The 21,314-nt window shown below is 35.6% G+C and overlaps 1 protein-coding gene across 1 annotated transcript; it reads left to right on the plus strand.

The window, feature by feature from the left end:
• Positions 1 to 244: 244 nt before the first annotated feature.
• Positions 245 to 20,372, plus strand: LOC149936395 (chorion-specific transcription factor GCMa-like). The gene is made up of 5 exons (XM_090153677.1): positions 245 to 280; positions 3,332 to 3,581; positions 5,912 to 6,198; positions 19,547 to 19,646; positions 19,714 to 20,372. The coding sequence occupies exons 1-5, from the start codon at positions 245 to 247 to the stop codon at positions 20,370 to 20,372; spliced, it is 1,332 nt and encodes a 443-aa protein (XP_090009803.1).
• Positions 20,373 to 21,314: the final 942 nt, after the last annotated feature.

Consider the following 21,314-nt stretch of genomic DNA (forward strand, 5'->3'; position numbering starts at 1 on the left):
TGACGATTGTAGTTTAGTCCTTTTCTACTTCTGCCGATACGCGGAGTGGATAATATAGCGTCATCCCCGGAGAGCGCACGTGGATCCCATCATCGCCGTAGCATCTAGCCATCGCCGCAATCACCACCGGATCAGTCCTAGTTCCGAATTATTCTTTGCCGGTTTTTTTTTCAAATTGATCACTTTGATGAGACAAACTGTGGCAGTTTTCTCGTGAAGCCGCGGATTCGTAGCACGATGTGACATGGATTGGGACATTAACGACAGCAATATCCCCGAGGTGAGTTCGATAGACCTAAAACAGAAATTGACATCCTCCCATCAAGTTTCAACCGTAATAAATCATAAGAGAAAGTGACTGATTCTATACGGTCCCCGAGAAAAATGTTTATCAGTTTATGATCACGATCAGTTCGAACCTCGCTAACGACAGAAATTAATTTATCGCGATCAATCTAAGAGAAAGTTATAATATATCATCGAATATCCCTTCGGGGGATACGATTTAAATCGGAGCATCCGTCAATAAATTTTAACAAAACGATAAATCCTCCGCATTGATTATTTGAGAATTAATTTCCTCCGCGAGAGGAAAGGAAATAAACATAACTTCAAAGTGAGACAGTCGAATTAAACAAAGAGCCACCAAAAATCTACTTGGGCGTGATTTAAATATCTATATTGATTAATTAACTAATAAATAAATGGACTGCATTGCAAAGGATGAAAAAATTTGCGAATAAGTAGATAAGTCCATTAAGAAAAGAGTTAAAAAAGTTAAACCCTAAACAAATTTAACTAATAAATAATTCAATGTTCTACTTTAACTTTTAATATTAACCTAATGATACAATTGAAAATTACCTTTTAAAACGAAATAATCGAATTTTTCAATTGAAACATTTTCAGCTTAAAATTCGATGTATAAACAAGTTTAAGGAAAGGTTATAAGTCTGAGGCAATTTGTTAGAAATATTCGACGAAGTCTTCCGTTTGATAAGCTCAAAGCCGAGTTGACGCTGAGAGGGTCGCGAAACTCTTCAATGATAGATGGGGTTAATTAAACAGCCAGTTCGGTATCAAATTGAACTGCCTCCCCGGCCGCCTGCGGTAAAGATACTTAAGAGGGCCGACTGTATATAATTAAGACATTTCGCACTTGGCGAGAGAGAGGACCAAAATCGCGTATCCATCAATGGCCCGAGGACATTCCTATCATATAGCACGCAAATGACGGTTTAATTTCTCCACACGACGCCCATTTAAAATTCTTCCAAGGAATGGAATGACAATTTTTTCTAAAAGAGGCTACCGTTAGGTGATTTTTTTTTATATCGATGTTTTGGGGAAAAAAACTGGTCTATGCCTATGTCGTGGTCGCTTTTTCATAGCTACAAGACAAGCTGGCGGCCATTTTTGAATAACTATAATAATAATAATATAAATTCTCGAAATATTAAAAAAAGAGCCGTAAAAAGAATGGTTCCAGATGAAGACGCCAGCGTTAGACGGGGCGAACTGGCGCCCGGGTCAAGGGTTATCGCCTAATACGGTCGCTCTTTTAGTGTAGGAGACCCGGGAGACGTCTAGATCGGCGGTTACCTAACCGAGTGTACGCGTTTGACAATAGGTAATATCACCCACTAGCATCTTTCGAATCGAAATGGGTGAAAATGTGCTCCTCTTCGGGACGATAAATACGTAAAAGAACTGGGCATACTTTATTTATATTATGTATACGTGGAATTCGCGTCTGCGGTACGTGGAACAGAGATTTTTTTGGCAAAAAGGTGTTCGCGCCTTCGCAATCGGTGGTTATCTGTCCAAGACATCCCGGCGCATTCTTCAACACTCTTTTTGCAACGGGGAATTATTATTTGGGTGAACAAATCGAGTGTAAAAAGCGCAATATCTGAAGATCGCTTTTATACTTTATTGCACCCACGATTGCTCATTTTAACGAGTGCATTCGACCAATTCATTTCGTTATTTGACATGAAGCAGTTGTGGGATTTGGTAAGTCGAAATTTATCTCAGAGTTTAGAAGTGCCGATAATAGGCGTGAAATGTTTTAACGAAGATATACAATTATTATGATTTTAAATTATTTCATAATAAAGTATTTTATTATTACTGATAATTTCGGATTTTTAGATATTCTAATACCGTCTTTTAAGGGGGAAGACTACAGTGGAAAATTGTCTACTTTCGCGCTATTTCAAGCTGAACTCTTTTAATTTTGTATTTTAACTTATAAAATTAATATTTAAGTGTAGAAAAGCCTCTTGTTTAGTGCCTAAAATAATTTTTACAATTTTTAATTTAAAAGTAATTAAGTTATTACGTTTTAATTCGGACCCCCGGAGCTAAACAAGTTGGGCAAGCGCCCAAACTACCCTTTAGTTAGGACCTTATATCTCGTTAACTATTAATATTATAATTATCAAAATTATTTCAAGCACTAGAGGAAGGTTCACCCTAATAAGAAAAATATAATTCAATTATGTAATTGTTAAAACAGAAATGTTCAGCTTGAATGAAAAAGAGGCTTTTACTGTATTCTTCCCCCTTAAAAAATATAAGCTACTCAATTTTTATTATATTAATATTGAAAAATATATTTTAAATTATATTATAGTAATCATTAGCTGATCTTTTAAACTATATATTTAAATTTTAAATATTTAAACCAGTAATAAAATTATTATCAGGTTGATTTATTAGCTTCTAATCCAATATTTAAGTCGAAATAAATTTATCAAACCTTTACAAAAATTCAATTTGTACGCTAATGTATACAGGCCATTTCCAAATTAAACGTGTTTGCATTGTTAAACTGCGTAAACTGTTTATAGTAGTTACTTTATACCGAGTGATAGTCACAGGGCCGGCGTTAGGGCAAGGCAAGCGAGGCGACTGCCTAGGGCCCCGCGCTTCACGGTGCTTTTCGGGGACCGCTTTCAGTGTTAAGCGATTTTTGGGCCCCTATTTCATATCTTGCTGCCTTGGGCCCCACACCTCGTAACACCGGGCCTAGGTATAGTCACTTCGGTAATCAGGTGTACAAATCGTCGGTGATCACGGGAAATCGATTAAGAAAACTATTGGAAATCACAGAGAAATTGTGAAAAATCAGTAGAAACTAGTGGAAATCACCGAATGTGTTTCGAAATCAGTAATCAGGCGTACAAAGATTATAGAGTAACTTTATACCGAGGGGCAGATGACTTAAGAGTTTGCTTGTACACCGATTACGTGGAGTGGTCTGCCCCTCGCTTTAAACGAATTTCCTTGAAAGTGTCTAAAACGAAATCATCCGTTCGGGTCATAGGTCAGTTCGTACGACGAGTTCCAAGAGTGGGCGGACGGTCATTGTCGTTTCGTGTACTCTCCGGACAGCGAAGAGGCCAAGCGGCACACCAGCGGCTGGGCCATGCGCAACACCAACAACCACAATGTCAACATCCTCAAAAAGTCCTGCCTGGGAGTTCTAGTCTGCAGCCTACGATGCACCACCGACTCGGGCGGGAAAGTCACCCTCAGACCCGCCATCTGCGACAAAGCGCGCAAGAAACAGCAAGGTAAGAGACATCATTCCCAAATATACCTAGAAACAGACATTTCAAATCCATATCTTCGAGAAGTACCCATTTAGAGCGTTGAATTAAACATGTTTCTAAAAAGCGCGATTTTCCTGCAAACCCGCCAACCAAATAACCATGTAAAAGATAGCGATTATTACATATTTAAAACAATATTTATCTATTTTTTCACGATAAATTTATTTTGAAACAAAAACCAAGTATCTTATATGAGATATACTAATTACTTTTGGTCTTATATATATTATTTTACACGCAATTAACTTAACTTTTCTTTTCACCTTATTAATATTGCAATTCAATTAATTGGTTTACTCAGGGCTGCCACGCGTCAGGGAAATCAGGGAAAAGTCAGGGAATTTAAAAATGAGCCAAAAAAGTCAGGGAAAAGTCAGGGAATTTAAAAATGGGCCAAAAAAAGTCAAAAAAAAGTCAGAGAATTTAAAAATGGGCCAAAAAAGTCGGGGAAAAGTCAGGGAATTTAAAAATGGGCCAAAAAAGTCAGGGAAAATTCAGGGAAATAAAATAATTTTTAAAAAGTCGGGGAATTCAGTTTAATCTTGACACTCTTTTAAGTTAATTTTACTCTAGATCTATGGCAAATTCTGCTATTATTATTTAGATCCTTGAAAGGTTTTTAACGCTGAAATAACCTTTATACTGAAATATAAGTTGATTTAATTTATTAACTTCTGATAAATGTAAAAGTTAACAACTGTTTATTTTTTACCTTAAAAAGTCTGGGAAAATAACTTAAATGGTCAGGGAAAACAGGGAATTTGAATCTGATAATATTGTGGCAACCCTGTTACTATTTTCTACATACCATAGTCACTAGCTTTCCTATATTAACTATAACCATTTCTCACGTTATCGCTACAACTCCACGGTGGATTGCAATCAAACCCTAAAAATTGTCCCGTGTGAATTAATTCTACAGAGGGGCCACCTTCAGGGCCACCTCCATTCGGAAGCGCTCCGCAGCTGTCGGTACTTAAAAAAAATTTTAAATCTAAGAATATCCGTTGCATTTCTGTTTATATCGCCAGGTAAAAATGTTGTAAAAGAGCGCCCAATAACGGTTTGACGTGCAAAAATGTGTGAAATTTTCAGGCGTGTCGTTTCCAAGAACGGTTTTTTTTTGCTAATCCCCCCATCTCGAAATGATAAAGATTACAGGCGATTCTTATTACGTATTCTCAGTTCGTCTTCGTCTAAAATAGTAAGATGGTCGAAGGCCGATTCAAAAATCGACTTGTTAGCGACGATAAGGCACGAACTTTTCCGTACGTCTTCATTCACAATCGTAAAAAGTCCTTTTTTCGTCGGGGAGATTCAACATGGGCAGACGGGCTCTTTACGATCGAAATTACAGCCAAGAACCCGCAGAACGCTTAACACCCATTTTGACTGATGACGTTAGAAACACACCCCTGACGTCACGGGTGTTATCGACGAAACTCCCAAGGCGGGGTTAAAGGTTATTCTAATTCTCTCTTTTAAAAGGTGCCGTTAACCGATGATTAAATTAAAAAATATATAAAACATTACGTTTCACAAACATTGGCGCGTACGTGAAATATTATTTAATTTGTAAAGCTCTTGAAATTTTATAATCAGGAAATGGACAATAAATAAAGTATGAGTTAAATATGAATTTCCCTATCCTACTAATAGAGTGTTGTCGTCTGAAACCCGGCGACGTCACCATTGTAATTTGCCTATTGATAAAAAACGGTAACTTTCATGGCGGCCACTATTAACACTACAGCTGTGACGTTACAAGTTTTCGCTTGAACCATGTCCCGTTGATTTTTCGAATAACGTTTATGAAGAAAAAATATTGCGGTATAAATACATATAGTAACTTTCTAAATCTATTACATGGTTAAAAATAGGATAAAGTATGGTTTTTCTATCAATTAATATCGTTAACTGTATATTAATAGTTTAAGCCGTAATGCAGTGTCCACAAACAATAATAATAATCAACTAGGCTAATACCCAATGCACCACCTTAGGCCTTAGACATCAAGCGACTTTTAAAGCCATTAATTAATGCGTAGGAGGGTCGTGGCAAGCCCTTCACGCCACGCGATCCAACAGCTCCCTACACTAACTCGAAATCGAAAAGTACTTCGATCCTGCTAAGGTACACGTTTCATTTTAATACCTAAATGGATACTTCTCGTATAATATACTATAAACTTCTGGTATTATTCTGCAAAGTACATAATAGGCGTTAGAGCGACAATATATAATTTTGACATAACCATTTTGCGAAATTGACGAACTAAAACGTAACGCAGGTAAGCCGTGTCCGAATCGCAAGTGTCAAGGGCGCTTGGAGGTGCTGCCGTGTCGGGGTCATTGCGGTTACCCGGTCACTCACTTCTGGCGTCATACGGAAACGGCCATCTTCTTCCAGGCCAAAGGCGTGCACGACCACCTCAAACCCGAGCCGAAAGCGACGGCCGAAGCTCGGCGGACCATCCTCCAACAGAGCGGCGGGAACCCCACCGCTTCCCCGTCGCCGATCAACGGCATCTCCGGCAAGAGATCGCGCAGAATCTACGGCTCCCTTCTCGACACTCAGGTAATGCGCTAATTTGTCACTGTAATCCATCTCTCGTTCGCTTACATTCAAATTTACTCCTCCAATTACTTTCTTCATTATTAGGCCTACTTTCAATTATTTTAATTAAGACTTACGATTAAATTCTTAAACATTATGATTTTTTAAATACACGTGTAAGATGTAATCTAATTTTATCTAAATATTTTTCTAAGATTCAAATACTTTTAAGCAAACTTTAATAATTTGATATTAACCAATGAGTTTATATCTTACATTGATAAAATATTAATTTTGTTTTATGGTGAATGCTATTATGTCCTAATGTGTTAAAATGATATAAATTTAGTTTAATTCATACATGATATAAATTTAGTTTAATCCATGCATTTAATCCATACATGATATAAATTTAGTTTAATCCATGCATTTAATCCATACATGATATAAATTTAGTTTAATCCATGCATTTAATCCATACATGATATAAATTTAGTTTAATCCATGCATTTAATCCATACATGAGATAAATTTAGTTTAATCCATGCATTTAATCCATACATGAGATAAATTTAGTTTAATCCATGCATTTAATCCATACATGATATAAATTTAGTTTAATCCATGCATTTAATCCATACATGATATAAATTTAGTTTAATCCATGCATTTAATCCATACATGATATAAATTTAGTTTAATCCATGCATTTAATCCATACATGAGATAAATTTAGTTTAATCCATGCATTTAATCCATACATGAGATAAATTTAGTTTAATCCGTGCATTTAATCCATACATGAGATAAATTTAGTTTAATCCATGCATTTAATCCATACATGAGATAAATTTAGTTTAATCCATGCATTTAATCCATACATGATATAAATTTAGTTTAATCCATGCATTTAATCCATACATGAGATAAATTTAGTTTAATCCATGCATTTAATCCATACATGAGATAAATTTAGTTTAATCCATGCATTTAATCCATACATGAGATAAATTTAGTTTAATCCATGCATTTAATCCATACATGAGATAAATTTAGTTTAATCCATGCATTTAATCCATACATGATATAAATTTAGTTTAATCCATGCATTTAATCCATACATGAGATAAATTTAGTTTAATCCATGCATTTAATCCATACATGAGATAAATTTAGTTTAATCCATGCATTTAATCCATACATGAGATAAATTTAGTTTAATCCATACATGGTATAAATTTAGTTTAATTCATACATAATATAATTTTATTTCAATCCTTACATGATATAAATTTAGTTTTATCCATACATAATATAATTTTAGTTCAATCCTTACATGAGATAAATTTAGTTTAATCCATGCATGATATAAATTTAGTTTAATCCGTGCATGAGATAAATTTAGTTTAATCCATGCATGATATAAATTTAGTTTAATCCATGCATGATATAAATTTAGTTTAATCCATGCATGAGATAAATTTAGATTAATAATAATAATAATAATAATAATAATAATAATAATCAGCTAGGCTAATACCCAAGGCACCACCTTAGGCCTAAGTCGTCAAGCGACTTTTGAAGCCATTAATTCCTACAATGCGTAGGAGGGTGGTGGCAAGCCCTGCATGCCACGCGTTCGAGCCAACAGCTCCCTACACTAACTATTACCGTTAACCTCAACAAGTTTTTATGGAAGGGGAAACCGAAGATCTCGGGGGAAAACCCCTTAAACCAGTAGGGAGAGAACTTGCAAACTCAACGCAGAAGGAGTAGTTCCGAGTTTTCACCCAGTGCCACAAGCTGGGATCGAACCCGGCTCCTCTTGCTGCGAGGCGAAAGTGCTAACCACTCCGCCACCCCTAATCCATGCATGATATAAATTTAGTTTCATCCATACATAATATAATTTTAGTTTAACCCATACATAATATAATTTTAGTTTAACCCATACATAATATAATTTTAGTTTAACCCATGCATAATATAATTTTAGTTTAACCCATACATAATATAATTTTAGTTTAACCCATACATGAGATAAATTTAGTTTAACCCATACATAATATAATTTTAGTTTAACCCATACATAATATAATTTTAGTTTAACCCATACATAATATAATTTTAGTTTAACCCATACATAATAATTTTAGTTTAACCCATACATGAGATAAATTTAGTTTAATTCATACATTATATAAATTACGTTTTATCCATTAATGATATAAATTAGTTTCATCCATTAATGATATAAATTAGTTTCATCCATTAATGATATAATTTTAGTTTAATATACTCACTTTGACCAGAGTTCAGGGGTTTTTCAAATAAGAATGTGTTCTTTGGATAAAAATGAGTAAAAATTAATTTTTGTCACCAGTAAAACAAACAAAATAAACAAAATATGTTACATTCAAAGATCTTTCATGGTTAGCTGTTGGAAACCTTCATTGATATTTTCATTGTTTTAATTTTGTTCAGACGATAATAGATTCTCTTAAACTTAAATGTTTCAAACTTTAACCTAGAATATATCCGACCGTAAAAAAAAATTAAATTTGGGGTTCCCTTACGACACAGTACCTCGATAAATCTAATTAAATTCCAAATTTCATTCCAATCTTTGGACTTTTACTGTGACAAATATTTCGCCATTGGAGACGCTGATAAGAAAGCTTCGCTTGAAAAATCTTAATTAGTTTTATAATCCACCGAAAAATAAGCATTTTCTTGGTCAGTTTTAAAGGACATAAAATGAATAAAAAAATCACGGTTTACGAAATAACAAGCCGTATTTATTTTTCTATTGCCCCCTGGAAAAGTAACTATTCGATTACACGGTCGAAATAGATAAGGTTCCGAGAGTGAAGGAAAATAACCATACTTCAAGATTTTTCCACCTGTCAGAAAATGCTTAAACGAAAGAGAGAGGAAGAAGGAATATCTGAAATTGATCGTATTAGGCATCATTAAGGGGGAAAAAGGTCGACTTGATTCGGAACTAATTCTGCGCTCGTAGCGGCTACCGCTGGCAACCTTCGCGAAGAAGACGGAGGAACAGATCGGCCCGAGCCGCGGTGGCTTTATTTACGCGACGGCCAATTCGGGAATTCCTCGTCAACAAAATAACCATTTCCGTTATTTATTCGCGCTACGATGAACTAGCGTTTTACGAGAAACAAGATGGCCAGGCCATTATCAAATTTCGCCACAGACAGAAGACATTTGGTGAACACGGAAAGATAAATATAAATAATTATAATTTCTGGACATCTAGAAATCCACAAGAAAAATAAGAAAAATTCGGATAAATATTGAAAATGTCCAGAAATAGGAACTATTTTCAATGTTTATTTTTATAAATAAACTAAAGATTGGAAATATTCTGAAACGTTGAGAAATATCGGAAACGTTTTGAGAAATATTTTCGGAAATATTGCAATTATCGGAAATGTTTTCAGAATGATTGCAAATTTCAGAAATATTTTCAGAAATATCGGAATTTTCTTAGATAAATATTGGAAATATTTTAGAGAAATATTTTCAGAAATATTGCAAATATCGGAACTATTTTAGAGGAATATTTTCAGAAATTTTGAAAATATCGGAACTATTTTAGAGGAATATGATCAGAAATATTGCAAATATCGTAACTATTATAGAGAAATATTTTCAGAAATTTTGCAAATATCGGGACTATTTTAGAGGAATATTTACAGAATTATTGCAAATATCGGAAATATTTTCAGAAATATTGCATATATCGGAAATATCTAAAAGAAAATTTAGAAATATTTTAAATATTTTTAAAAATATTGTAAATATTAAAAACACTAAGAAATATTAAGAAATGTAGTAAATATCGGAAATAGTTCAGAAATATCGGATATAGCAGATACCTTTAAATTTTAAGACGTTTGTGCACTTTTATATTTGAAAACATTTAATCTCCAAACCATCGTTTGGTTTATCGTCACGTATTGTTTCTCAATATTAAAAATTAAAATATTAAAGACAAAATAAGAACAAATTCTGACAACGATATAAGTCGATGCTAGAGCTCGGCGTTTATTTTTATCCACAAACGAAAATTAACCGGGAAAAAAACGATTATTTTGCATGTTAAATTGCTATAAAGCCGTGGATAATACCCATGGATAAACAGTTAACCGTAATTTTTATGGTTAATCAAAACTTTAGCGGTTAATTTATCTGTTTCGTCGAGCTCTAGTCGATGCATAGGCGACTTCATAAGCTACGTCTATTTAGAGAAAGATGAACGAGGCGTAGGGCGAAAGGCGGCGCGATTTCAATGACACCCAAAGCGCCGCCGACAATAATCAATCTCAGACAGGTATTCGGAGAGTAATTTCCTCATTATTATAAGCGCCATAGTATCGCTATGGACGCACCAGCCTCGTCTGGGACGTTGTCGGATACTCGTGGAGCGCGGTCGACGGGGCTAAATGGGGCGCAGATTTCACCCGCTCGCCGCCTTCGCGATGAAGTGTCGATTCCGTACTCTACCGATTAGCCGGCGTCGTTTATGAAATTGCGGGGTACGGGGGCTCAAATGATCTCAAATAGGCCTAAATGAGCGTCGGCAATGGCCCCATTTGGGGCGCCCCGTTTAACAAAGAGCGGACGCCCTGGGGCCTCGCGTCTACGCACCTCCGTTCGGGGGTCTTCAGCTCTGAATGAGTTTAAACTCCTTCCTATTAAAAATAACAGCGTCATTTCCATCAGTTGGGATCGAATGTTTTCACAAAACATTCCGACAGTCACATTTAGGGTTTTTTCTTTTGGTAATGTAATAACCTCTATCAAAATTGGGAAAAATATATATACCAAATATTACCGAAATGTGCAATGGCTGCTGCTAATATTATATTTTGTTTAATATCTTAACTCGGCTTTACAAAATCAAGCATTTGCGGTTTAATCTAAATCTTCATTACCCAATATTAAAATATAGAATGAAAATTGGAATACAAATAGTAACCTTATTATTAAACAAGGAAATGAGTGTATATTCTTACAAGCATAAGGCAATAATATATATCTTTCGAGATAAGTATGACATCTAGGGTGTAAAAATGAAAAGTTCATTACCCAATATTGAAATGTAGAATCTAAATTGAAATACAAATAGTAACCTTATTATTAAACAAGGAAATGAGTGTATATTCTTACAAGCATAAGGCAATAATATATATCTTTCGAGATAAGTATGACATCTAGGGTGTAAAAATGAAACATGTATCTTCTCGGGCTCGAGTTAATTTCCTCGCCAAATCAAAAATGATGCACTGTATTACAATACCTGACGATTTCAAATATAAAAGATACACTAACAAGGAGACTACCCGAGGTGGTTATCTCCAATTTGGTTCAAACTCGGGTGGTAAGTAGACCTTCATGTAACTTGAAAATCCCTAAAAGGGTGGACAATAATGGGCTTTCGTTTTGCCATGGCAACCAAAAATGTTTTTCGCAATTTAAAAACTGATTTTCTCTATGAAAATTAACATGGGAAAATTTAAGATTTTAACAATATTTTTCAAAAAAAAGGTTCATCAATTAGATACATAATTCAGATCATGGCTAAATCTGGTACATTTGTAAATATGATAAAATATACATATATTGGGTAAATACGAGTAATCAGTTTTTAAGTTGTGAAAAACATTTTTGGTTGCCATGGCAAAACGAAAGCCCATTCTTGTCCACCCTTTTAGGGATTTTCAAGTTACATGAAAGTCTACTTACCACCCGAGTTTGAACAAAATTGGAGATAAACACCTCGGGTAGTCTCCTTGTAAGTAATAATATTTATTTATATAAAAACTATATTTTCCCATTTAATTTGTTTTATTTAAAAGTCGCTAGCTGACTTGGGTATTAGCCTAGCTGATTATTATTATTATACCGCATCCTACCAAAGGTACATTTTCCAATCGAATATCATTAACAGAATACGAAAATGGTTACTTATCACTTAAATTATATACTATATACTTCTGATAAAAGGCAGATCCGGCTACAAATTAACCAAAATAGCGCGTCAAATAAGTGCAGTCGATATAAAAACAAAAACAAATTTAAGAGCAATTCGTATGATAAACTATTCCACCTTCCACTTACAAATCATTATAGTCCCAAACGCGTCGATAAAACGTATTTCCTTTTAACTAACAAACTAAAGCAGACGTTACCGTATTGCCAGACTTAGAAGCAACTACCGCTTGGAACTATCCAAGCGAAGCAATCGACTTGGAAATAATCGGCTCATGAATATGGCATTTTGATGGGCTATCTTTTGCCTACCCCCTGTAAAGCGCTCCTCCCAAATCTTTAACCGTATTATTTAGAAAAAAAATAGGTAGAATAACTGGCCATCCAAATGGATCATTTTTAAAAAGGGGCATATTATCCTGGGGTACTAAAAACGATGTGTTAAACCCTTTTTTTAATTTTTGCTCTGAGGCTAAACCGTTTTCTACAACCGTGTAATAATAATTTCCAATGAAGGGGTTTAATAAGCAAGACGAATTAGCCGCGACCGAGAATGGAATTTTATTATGGAAATTGTTACAAAAAACGCTTGAAGGACAATATATGTACTTAACACGTTTTTAGATAATTTCGTTACCAAAAAAACTCCTTTCTAATAAAATAAAATTGTCTCTGAGAGCAGAAACAAGCTTCGACTAAATTGCACTTCAGGCTTATTTTCGGATTTTCGCTATTTAAACTAATGGGAGGGTAAAACTTAAAGTTAACCACGGGATTTTTATTTAAAATTTCTGGTGCTTAATTTCACACCGGCGTTTGAAAAATTCTGCCCGAATTTAGTACCTGATACCAGATACGACCCTTTATGATAGGTTCGCACTACGTGGTTTTGGTCTAAAAATTCGTCGCGCTGCGGCCGAAATGTCGTAACACTCTAAAAAGATTTATCTAAAGACAGATGAGATTTTCTTGAAGTTGGATGAATAAGAACGCTCATTTTACCAACTCCATTTTTTCGAGGAGTTGCAATATAGCTCCCGCGACATATTAAGACTTAGCAAATGCACGACGTTCTATTTACAAGTGAAAAGTTTCCATTATTTCAACAAGCACTATATAAACAGTAACTCGCAGGTCCTGGCTCTCGGAAATATTACTTCTTGGCGATTTATTTGAATATGTTTTATTGAAGCGCCTATTGCGTCTGTGGTCTGAAATATAGTTTATAAATAAGTTTATACCAAAGCGAGTCTATGGAAACCTACGACCGTGCCAAAAATAAATGCATTATACCCTTCAATAAAACCCATTGCGCGATTCACTAAGAAGTATTAACACATAATCTGGACGTGCAAGCAACTCATTATATGGTCCTTGTGTTAGGTTTTGCGCATACGCGAAAAACTTTTAGTTAGGCCTAAGGTAGAATTTTTGCGTGGACGCGAAAAACTAAAGTTAGGCCTAAAGAATAATTTTTACGTCGACGCGAAAAACTTGTATTACGCCTAAAGAATAATTTTGGCGTCGATGTGAAAAACTTGTGTTAGGCCTAGCGGAGATTTTTGCGTCAGCCCTCGTGCCGTTTTTACATTTTGAAAAAATTAAAACCAGCCATACCAAAGAAATTACGTCTGTAAATTGAATTTCGAACCTAGTTGACTAGTTGACTTGTAGTTTTATAGCCATGCGAACTGGTAACCGACCAACCGGAAATATTTCATTCAGCGATCCCCTTCCTTTCGTGGGAAGTAAAAAGTTTAAGCACCTATTGAGAAATGTATTTGTCAATTCTCGTTCCCTAATGAAGCTTAGAACTGATCAACATCGGTTTTTGAGAAGATGTTTTTCACCGTACAATAAATATATATTCCGCGCGTTCTTTGGGCCCCGGTATTTTTCAAGGCGTAGTCCGAATTTGCCCTTTTAACGGCCAAATAAACTGGATTTCGCGTAGGTTTTCACCATCTCCCCTCCAAATAGCGTTTTGTTTTAGCTGTTTGGTTATTTTTGCAACGGTCGTTAACGATCATTATTAGGTTTAGTTGGCATGCTCCTCGCGCGCGTTTCCCGCCGTTCAACCTCAACTGTCGGAACTTATACGCGTAATTATTTATCCCGTTTACAAGTTTTTGCTTTTTTTGGCATTTTTGGCGGGGCAAATAACGTAAAACCCGGACCGACAGATGTGTCGTTCGCCAGGAATAAACTACCGTATTCATGTATGGATATCTTTAGATATAATTAAAGTTCGAAAAGAAACGTTTACGAGTGTTTTACTTACGCGATGTTAATTATTAGCTAGTTTTACTATTTTACTATTTATTAAATTATTTATTATTTTTAAACAAAATATTTAATTTGTGTTTTTCTTTGGAAGACAAAAGCCCAAAATTTCGGTTTCTAACCTTCAAAAAGATCATGTTTCTAAGCCTCAAAACCTTACGCCTACTAGGACCTAAAAACGTACGACTATTAAACCTCAAAAGCATTACGGCTACTAAGCCTCAAAACCTTCCAGCTACCAACTCTTAAACAATTACGACTACCAAACCTCCAAACCTTACGGCTACTAGGCCTTTAAACCTTACGACTACCAAACCTGCAAACCTTACGACTACTATAGGCCTTTAAACTTTACGGCTACTAGGCCTTTAAACATCACGGCTACTAGGTCTTAAACACTTACTGCTATTAAACCTCAAAACCTTACAGAGTCTTAACAATCTTACCACTACCAAGCCTCAAAACCTTACGGCTACTAAGCCTCAACAACCTAAGGTTACTAATTAACCCCAAATAATAAAATCAAAAATGTCCTATTTCCGTATGTTCCCGACCCCATTCAAGGGTCATCATTGCCGATCCAAACGTTTCTGTTAATATCAACGCGGCTCCACCCTTTGTGGCGATTGCGCAGGTCTGAATATCAGAACCTGAATAGAGCGACATGCGCAGTAAGGATCTCAGGCTATGTCAATTGACGGGAAGCGTCTAAAATTCAAAAATAAACTAACGAAAGAGTTAAACTGAGATTCAACGAAATGGATCGATTTCAAAGCGAGATCAATTCCTGGAAGAAGGAAAAAACGTCAATTCCGAGGGGGACAAGAAACTGGATTTTTTATACATAGGATTCTCCTCCGAGAAGGACCAAAGAGGGAGAGAGAGCGCACGTGCCCCTCTGTGCGGTTTTTCCCACAACTCAACCAACAACTCGCTTGGCTTATCACAAATCGGAATCGGTCGACGTGAAAAAAAAACCCGGGGAATTTTCCGACAATAGCCGATTCCTTTGAAAACCTTTTTTTTTTTTGGTATTCCGCTCTTCAGTATATTAAGGTTTAACGTCGCTTTCAATATAAAAATAATCGTAGAAAATAGTAGGATAAATTTGTTTGAGGTAGATAATAGGGAATCAGATCTGCGGAAGTATTATTGAAGCTCCTGATTTTGATAAAATCATTTTCAAACCAGCTCGAATTTCGTGTCCTTTTGTTTGAAGTTTCCAACGATTCCATTTAAATCATTCGGTTCGCTGGCTGCAAGATACGTTTGCTAAATTATAAGGTTTCTAACTTTACTGTACACTTCGAATCGGTTATTTAAGTTAATTAATTTTGTTTGTTGACCCGATTGATTTTCGAGCGGTTACAATTTTTAGTTATTTCTTTATTATTGGGAATTTTAATACAAGGGGTAATTTAGCGTTTCTAAAATGTAATATCGGTATATTGGACCTATAAATTGTTCAGTCAGAATTGGGAATAGAGTATTTATGGCAAAAATATATTTAAAATAATGTTCTAATAATTTTGATTAAAAATGAAACATTATCTTGAAAATTTAAACAAGAAAGGGTACTAGATTTTCTTATGCGTTTCCTCAATTTGTCCTGACGCGATAACTATTAAAGCTAAATTTCTCCAAACAGACCGAAATTTTAGCAATAATTAAATTGATAAACATTTCTTTGCTTTTATATAATTTTTAGTGCTTTCACATAATTTTTCTAAAAATGTTAATTAAACATTTATGCGTAGATATGCACCTATTTAATAGTATTATTGTTTTTGAAATATAATAATTAATTTCTTAATCATTAATTAGTATCATTTAGTATTATTGTTTTTGAAATATAATAATTAATTTCTTAATCAGTAATTAGTATCATTTAGTATTATTGTTTTTGAAATATAATAATTAATTTCTTAATCATTACTTAGTATCATTTAGTATTATTGTTTTTGAAATATAATAATTAATTTCTTAATCATTAATTAGTATCATTTAGTATTATTGTTTTTGAAATATAATAATTAATTTCTTAATCATTAATTAGTATCATTTAGCATCAGCTGTGAAATATAATAATTAATTTATCAATCATTAATTAGTATCATTTAGCATCAGCTGTAAAATATAATAATTAATTTTTAATCATTAATTAGTATCATTTAGAATCAGCTGTGAAATATAATAATTAATTTCTTAGTCATTAATTTATATCATTTAGCATCAGCTGCAAAATATATCTAATATTATATTAATAATATAATACAACCACTATTAAAATCGATTAAAATGAGATCGATCTCGCTCGGTGAAATAGTTGTTCACCTAAATATCCTAGTTATAGAGTTACGCATTCTAGGTTACACGAAACCAATGTTTGGCAGTAGTAGGCACGCTTGTAGGTTTAGAGGGAATAAAACAGCTGATTTTTAAAAGAGGAGAGATGACACTATCAGATTACGAGAGAACGAAATATGATTTTGATGTCCAAAAATGATTGACAAAGCCCGTTTGAATATACAGTTGCGTCACGTACATTTGGGGGGGAGGGGGGAGAAGCGGCTCTCAATGGACAATGCCCACCCACATGTCCGACAAAGTCTCCCAGTAGAATGAAAATGAATTTAGATCACGCGCAAGATAGCATAGTCGTCACTATCATTCAATTTCCGTTCACGTTTATTATAATATAATAATTTCGAGTGAAAAAATGCCAAAACTGGTTCTTTCGCGGGAGCAATATGTTACAATAGGGAACCTTTTCGGGACCACAAGGGTACACGTCTCGGATACAGCCCTTCGCGACACACTTACCATTTACATGTCCATGTACAAGAGCGAACCAAAAGAGCAAGGATTAGGGGGGTGAATGTACAAAATTCTGACAAATCTATCCAAAATAACTTTTTTCATGACACTTTAGAAATTAAAAAAAATATTGAGTTATTAAGAAAATATTATAAATATATTATCTTGACAACTGGACCAAATAATTGAAATTTTTTCAAAGAGAATACCACACTATACGGTAATACCAAGTATTATAGAACATTGCTTTATATTATCGCAAACATTATCATGTACTTCGAAAATTTTATCGTATACTTCGACAATATTATCGTGAATTACGCAAATATTATCGTGAATTACGCGAACATTATCGTGAATTACGCAAATATTATCCTATACTTCGACAATATTATCGTGAATTACGCAAACATTATCGTGAATTACGCAAATATTATCGTGAATTACGCAAATATTATCGTGAATTACGCAAATATTATCGTGTACTACGCAAACATTATCGTGTTCTACGCAAGAATTACCGTTTGATACGCTAAAAGCCTCGTGTATTGCACAAACATTACCGTGTATTGCGCAAACCTTTCGTGTACTTCGCAAATATTATTGTGTACTACGCAAACATTATCGTGTAATACGCAAGAATTACCGTTTAATACGCAAAAGGCCTTGTGCATTGTACAAACATTACAGTGTATTGCGCAAACCTTTCGTGTACTACGCAAAAAGCCTCGTGCATTGTACAAACATTACAATGTATTGCGCAAACCTTTCGTGAACTACGAAAATATTTTCGTGTACTACGCAAGAATTATTGTGTACTACGCAAAAATTACCGTTTAATACGCAAAAATCCTCGTGTACTGCGCAAACAATATCGTGTATTGTTTAAACATTATCGTGTATTGCGCAAACTTATCGTGTATTGCGCCAACATTATCGCGTATTGCGCAAACGTATCGTGTATTGCGCCAACATTATCGCGTATTGCGCAAACGTATCGTGTATTGCGCCAACATTATCGTGTATTGCGCAAACGTATCGTGTATTGCGCCAACATTATCGTGTATTGCGCAAACTTATCATGCATTGCGCTAACATTATCGTGTACATTATTGTAAATTATCAAATTAGAATTTTAGGTTAAGATTGTAATTCTGATTTTTCCTTTTCAATAAATAATCATTTTTAGATAAGAGTAAGGGATCAAGGCGATATTTACTTTTTGGAAATAACTTAAACATTTACACTTCCACTTCACCCGATTTACGTTCGTGCTTAACCTCTCTAGTCAGCTTTCAAGAAACTATATGCTGTACAATTTGACTAAAAATTCCCCTCTTAGTCGGAATTAATAAGATTGGAAGATTATCGTGAGATTAGGGGACCACATAGTCTGGTAATAGTCGGTCACAGAGCATACGTGTGGGTTCAACCCCTCGATGCGCGGTGGATGTGTGGTTTCGTAACCAGTAATCAGGGATTGGGGGGGTTGATTCTGTCCGTGTCGGCCACGGCCCGCTGATCAAACCCGCGATTACGCGCGATTTTCTCGCTGGGAGGCCGACATTCGGATGCTTTCGGAGCTTCCGCGGGAGCCCACAAATTACTACTTTTATCCGAAGTGGCGAGAAAGCGCGGAGGGCGTGTGACCTGCCTCAATTTAATATGCGCGTTCGGACCCCGTCATTTGACATTTTCCAAAGTAAACACAACGGACCGATAGAAAGAAACGGACGGACGGACAGACGTCTCTCCACCAAATAGAAGAAGCGGAAGAAAAAAACCTAATTGTTATCCCAAAATCTATTCTCATTTTTTAGCTACACACCATTTTTGTTTTCGGAATTTATTTCTTCGAGGGAGGGAGGCACGTGTAGGGCCAACGATCTGTTGGTATTTGTCACGTTTAGACTCAAAATTAAAAGAATTTTCGCCTTGTTTTATGGTTACAAAAAGTCGACCTTCTGTTGGCGATTTAAGAAATAGCAAATTATAGAAGGATATATGGTATTTGTATCTCTGTAGCTAGGTGCAAAGAAAATAAATTGACTACTTATAAATTACTATGATTGAGGGTGTTTTTCCGAACATGGTATTGACGCGAAACAAAGTCTATATATTATAAATATTTCTGATATTTGATTGAATTAATACCTTGCCTTAATTTTAAAAACCAAATAAATTCGGGAGCTTAATTTAACTTTGTAAAGAGTAAGATAGTAACCATTTTTTGTTTCGTATTTCCTTATAGATCTCAATCATCCAAACTGACCACAATCAAGAAGTTCCTTGGCTAACTCCCGTCAGCAAATACCCCCGTCTCGAACCTAGTCCTCGAGCTAATGAAGCCGGTGAGTCCACCCTCAGTCCTTAGCTCGCATCTAATCAATTCCGTTAATTTTGTTACTTTGTCTTCAGAAACCCAATGTTCGTGTCCGCCCTTCGAGTGTCTCTGTTCCAATGGTCAACCACACGGAGGCTCACTTTCGCACGCGTCCTCCCAGCGTCAGTCCTACATCAGCGGATCGAGAAGCGACGACGATCGGTCAGTGTCCAACTCTTCCTACGACTACGCCAGCGTGGACACTTCCAAGATCGCCACCCTGATGACCTCGGCCATCGACATGCACGCCGACCTCCTATTGCATTCCGTGGACCCTTACGGGCCGTCACACCCCAACCAAACCACCTACGACTATAGACACTACGGAAACGGATGCGGAATGGCCGGTGAGGTTCCCCACCAGGAATTTTACGGTGGAATACCGGAGCAGCCCGTGGCGTGGTCGGCGGACGTGTACTACCCTAGGGACGCTAACCGTTACAGTAACGAATGGATTCAGTTGGATTCCTTTCAACCCGCCGACATTCTGGCCTTAGAGCAACCGTACTTGCAAAGTAGTCGGACCACCGAGGACAATCGTTTAGCCACCGCCATCGACTCGCTTTTGCAAGAATACGGGTCGAGTAACGCGAGTAACACAGCCAGTTCCAACGGTGGTACGCCCATGGTCGAATCGCACTGGTCGGATAACGTTACCTACTTAGCGGACCCGGTGGTTATGACTCAGCTATGATTAACCCTAAGCTAATTAACGCTTCAATTGTTGTCGTCGCGTCATTAGGCAACTGTTTTAAGTTTATTAGGCCTAGGACGCGACCAAGCGTCAATTAAGTACCGCTACGAGTCACTCAGTTAATGTATCTAAAAATCACTCGCTTTTATCGTAGATCGGGAATCTTCATTCCGAAAATTGTTGATGTCGTTCGTTAATTTGTAAATAAAAGAATACTTGCACTATAATTACGGTTTTGTTACAAATATTTTGTCGATAAGCATTTAGGCTTTGAAAAAGAACTGGAAATTATCCGGTTGTCAAAAACTGTGAAAAGTCCAAACAAACAAATCTTCCTCGTATAGACAAATACAACGAAGAGAGATTATGGTTCGAGCTAGACGTAAATTGACATTATCAAAACGTTAAAAATTTCAGAATTACACGTTTTTATGTCCGTTTATTGGTTAGAGTAATACAAACTACGCAACAAAAAAGCTGTAGACTGTACACAATAAAGCTATGTCTTCATCCCTACAACCTCTCTAATTTGTAAATCAATCCAATAAAAATACTGAGATTTCTTAAAAGGGGTCGGACATAAGTCAGAAATCTCTACACTTAAACAAAAGATTATAGATATTTTGAAAATCATGAAATCTTGTCGAAAATGGATCCTAAAATCTAAAAATCACCACGAAATCACACTTTAAGTAAAATCTCAAAGTCGGTGCAAGAATTTCCGAAATAGTGTTCAGATTAAAAATCCCGCGCATAAAATGTGTGAATGTCCGACTCCTACGACCAATCATGATCTGAAAGTAGACTTGTTTCCCTACAATGTCCATATGGGCAACGAACTACAATAAATCATAGTCGTAGTTGTGTTGGAATGTCAAGAATAGTGTCGCCAAAGCAAGCAAACACAACAATGGATACGGGACGTATACAGTTCCTGGCCAT

This window comes from Leiobunum rupestre, chromosome 7 (genome assembly GCF_980474605.1).
Source record: "Leiobunum rupestre chromosome 7, qqLeiRupe1.1.hap1, whole genome shotgun sequence".
In the NCBI taxonomy this organism is placed as follows: Eukaryota; Metazoa; Arthropoda; class Arachnida; order Opiliones; family Sclerosomatidae; genus Leiobunum; species Leiobunum rupestre.

Bases quoted from the DNA above. Each gene is read 5' to 3' on its own strand.
- LOC149936395 (XM_090153677.1), top strand. From the start codon at position 245: ATGGATTGGGACATTAACGACAGCAATATCCCCGAG. The intron at 6,199-19,546 runs GTAATGCGCTAA...ATTTCCTTATAG, and splicing joins GCTCCCTTCTCGACACTCAG to ATCTCAATCATCCAAACTGA. The intron at 19,647-19,713 runs GTGAGTCCACCC...CTTTGTCTTCAG, and splicing joins TCCTCGAGCTAATGAAGCCG to AAACCCAATGTTCGTGTCCG.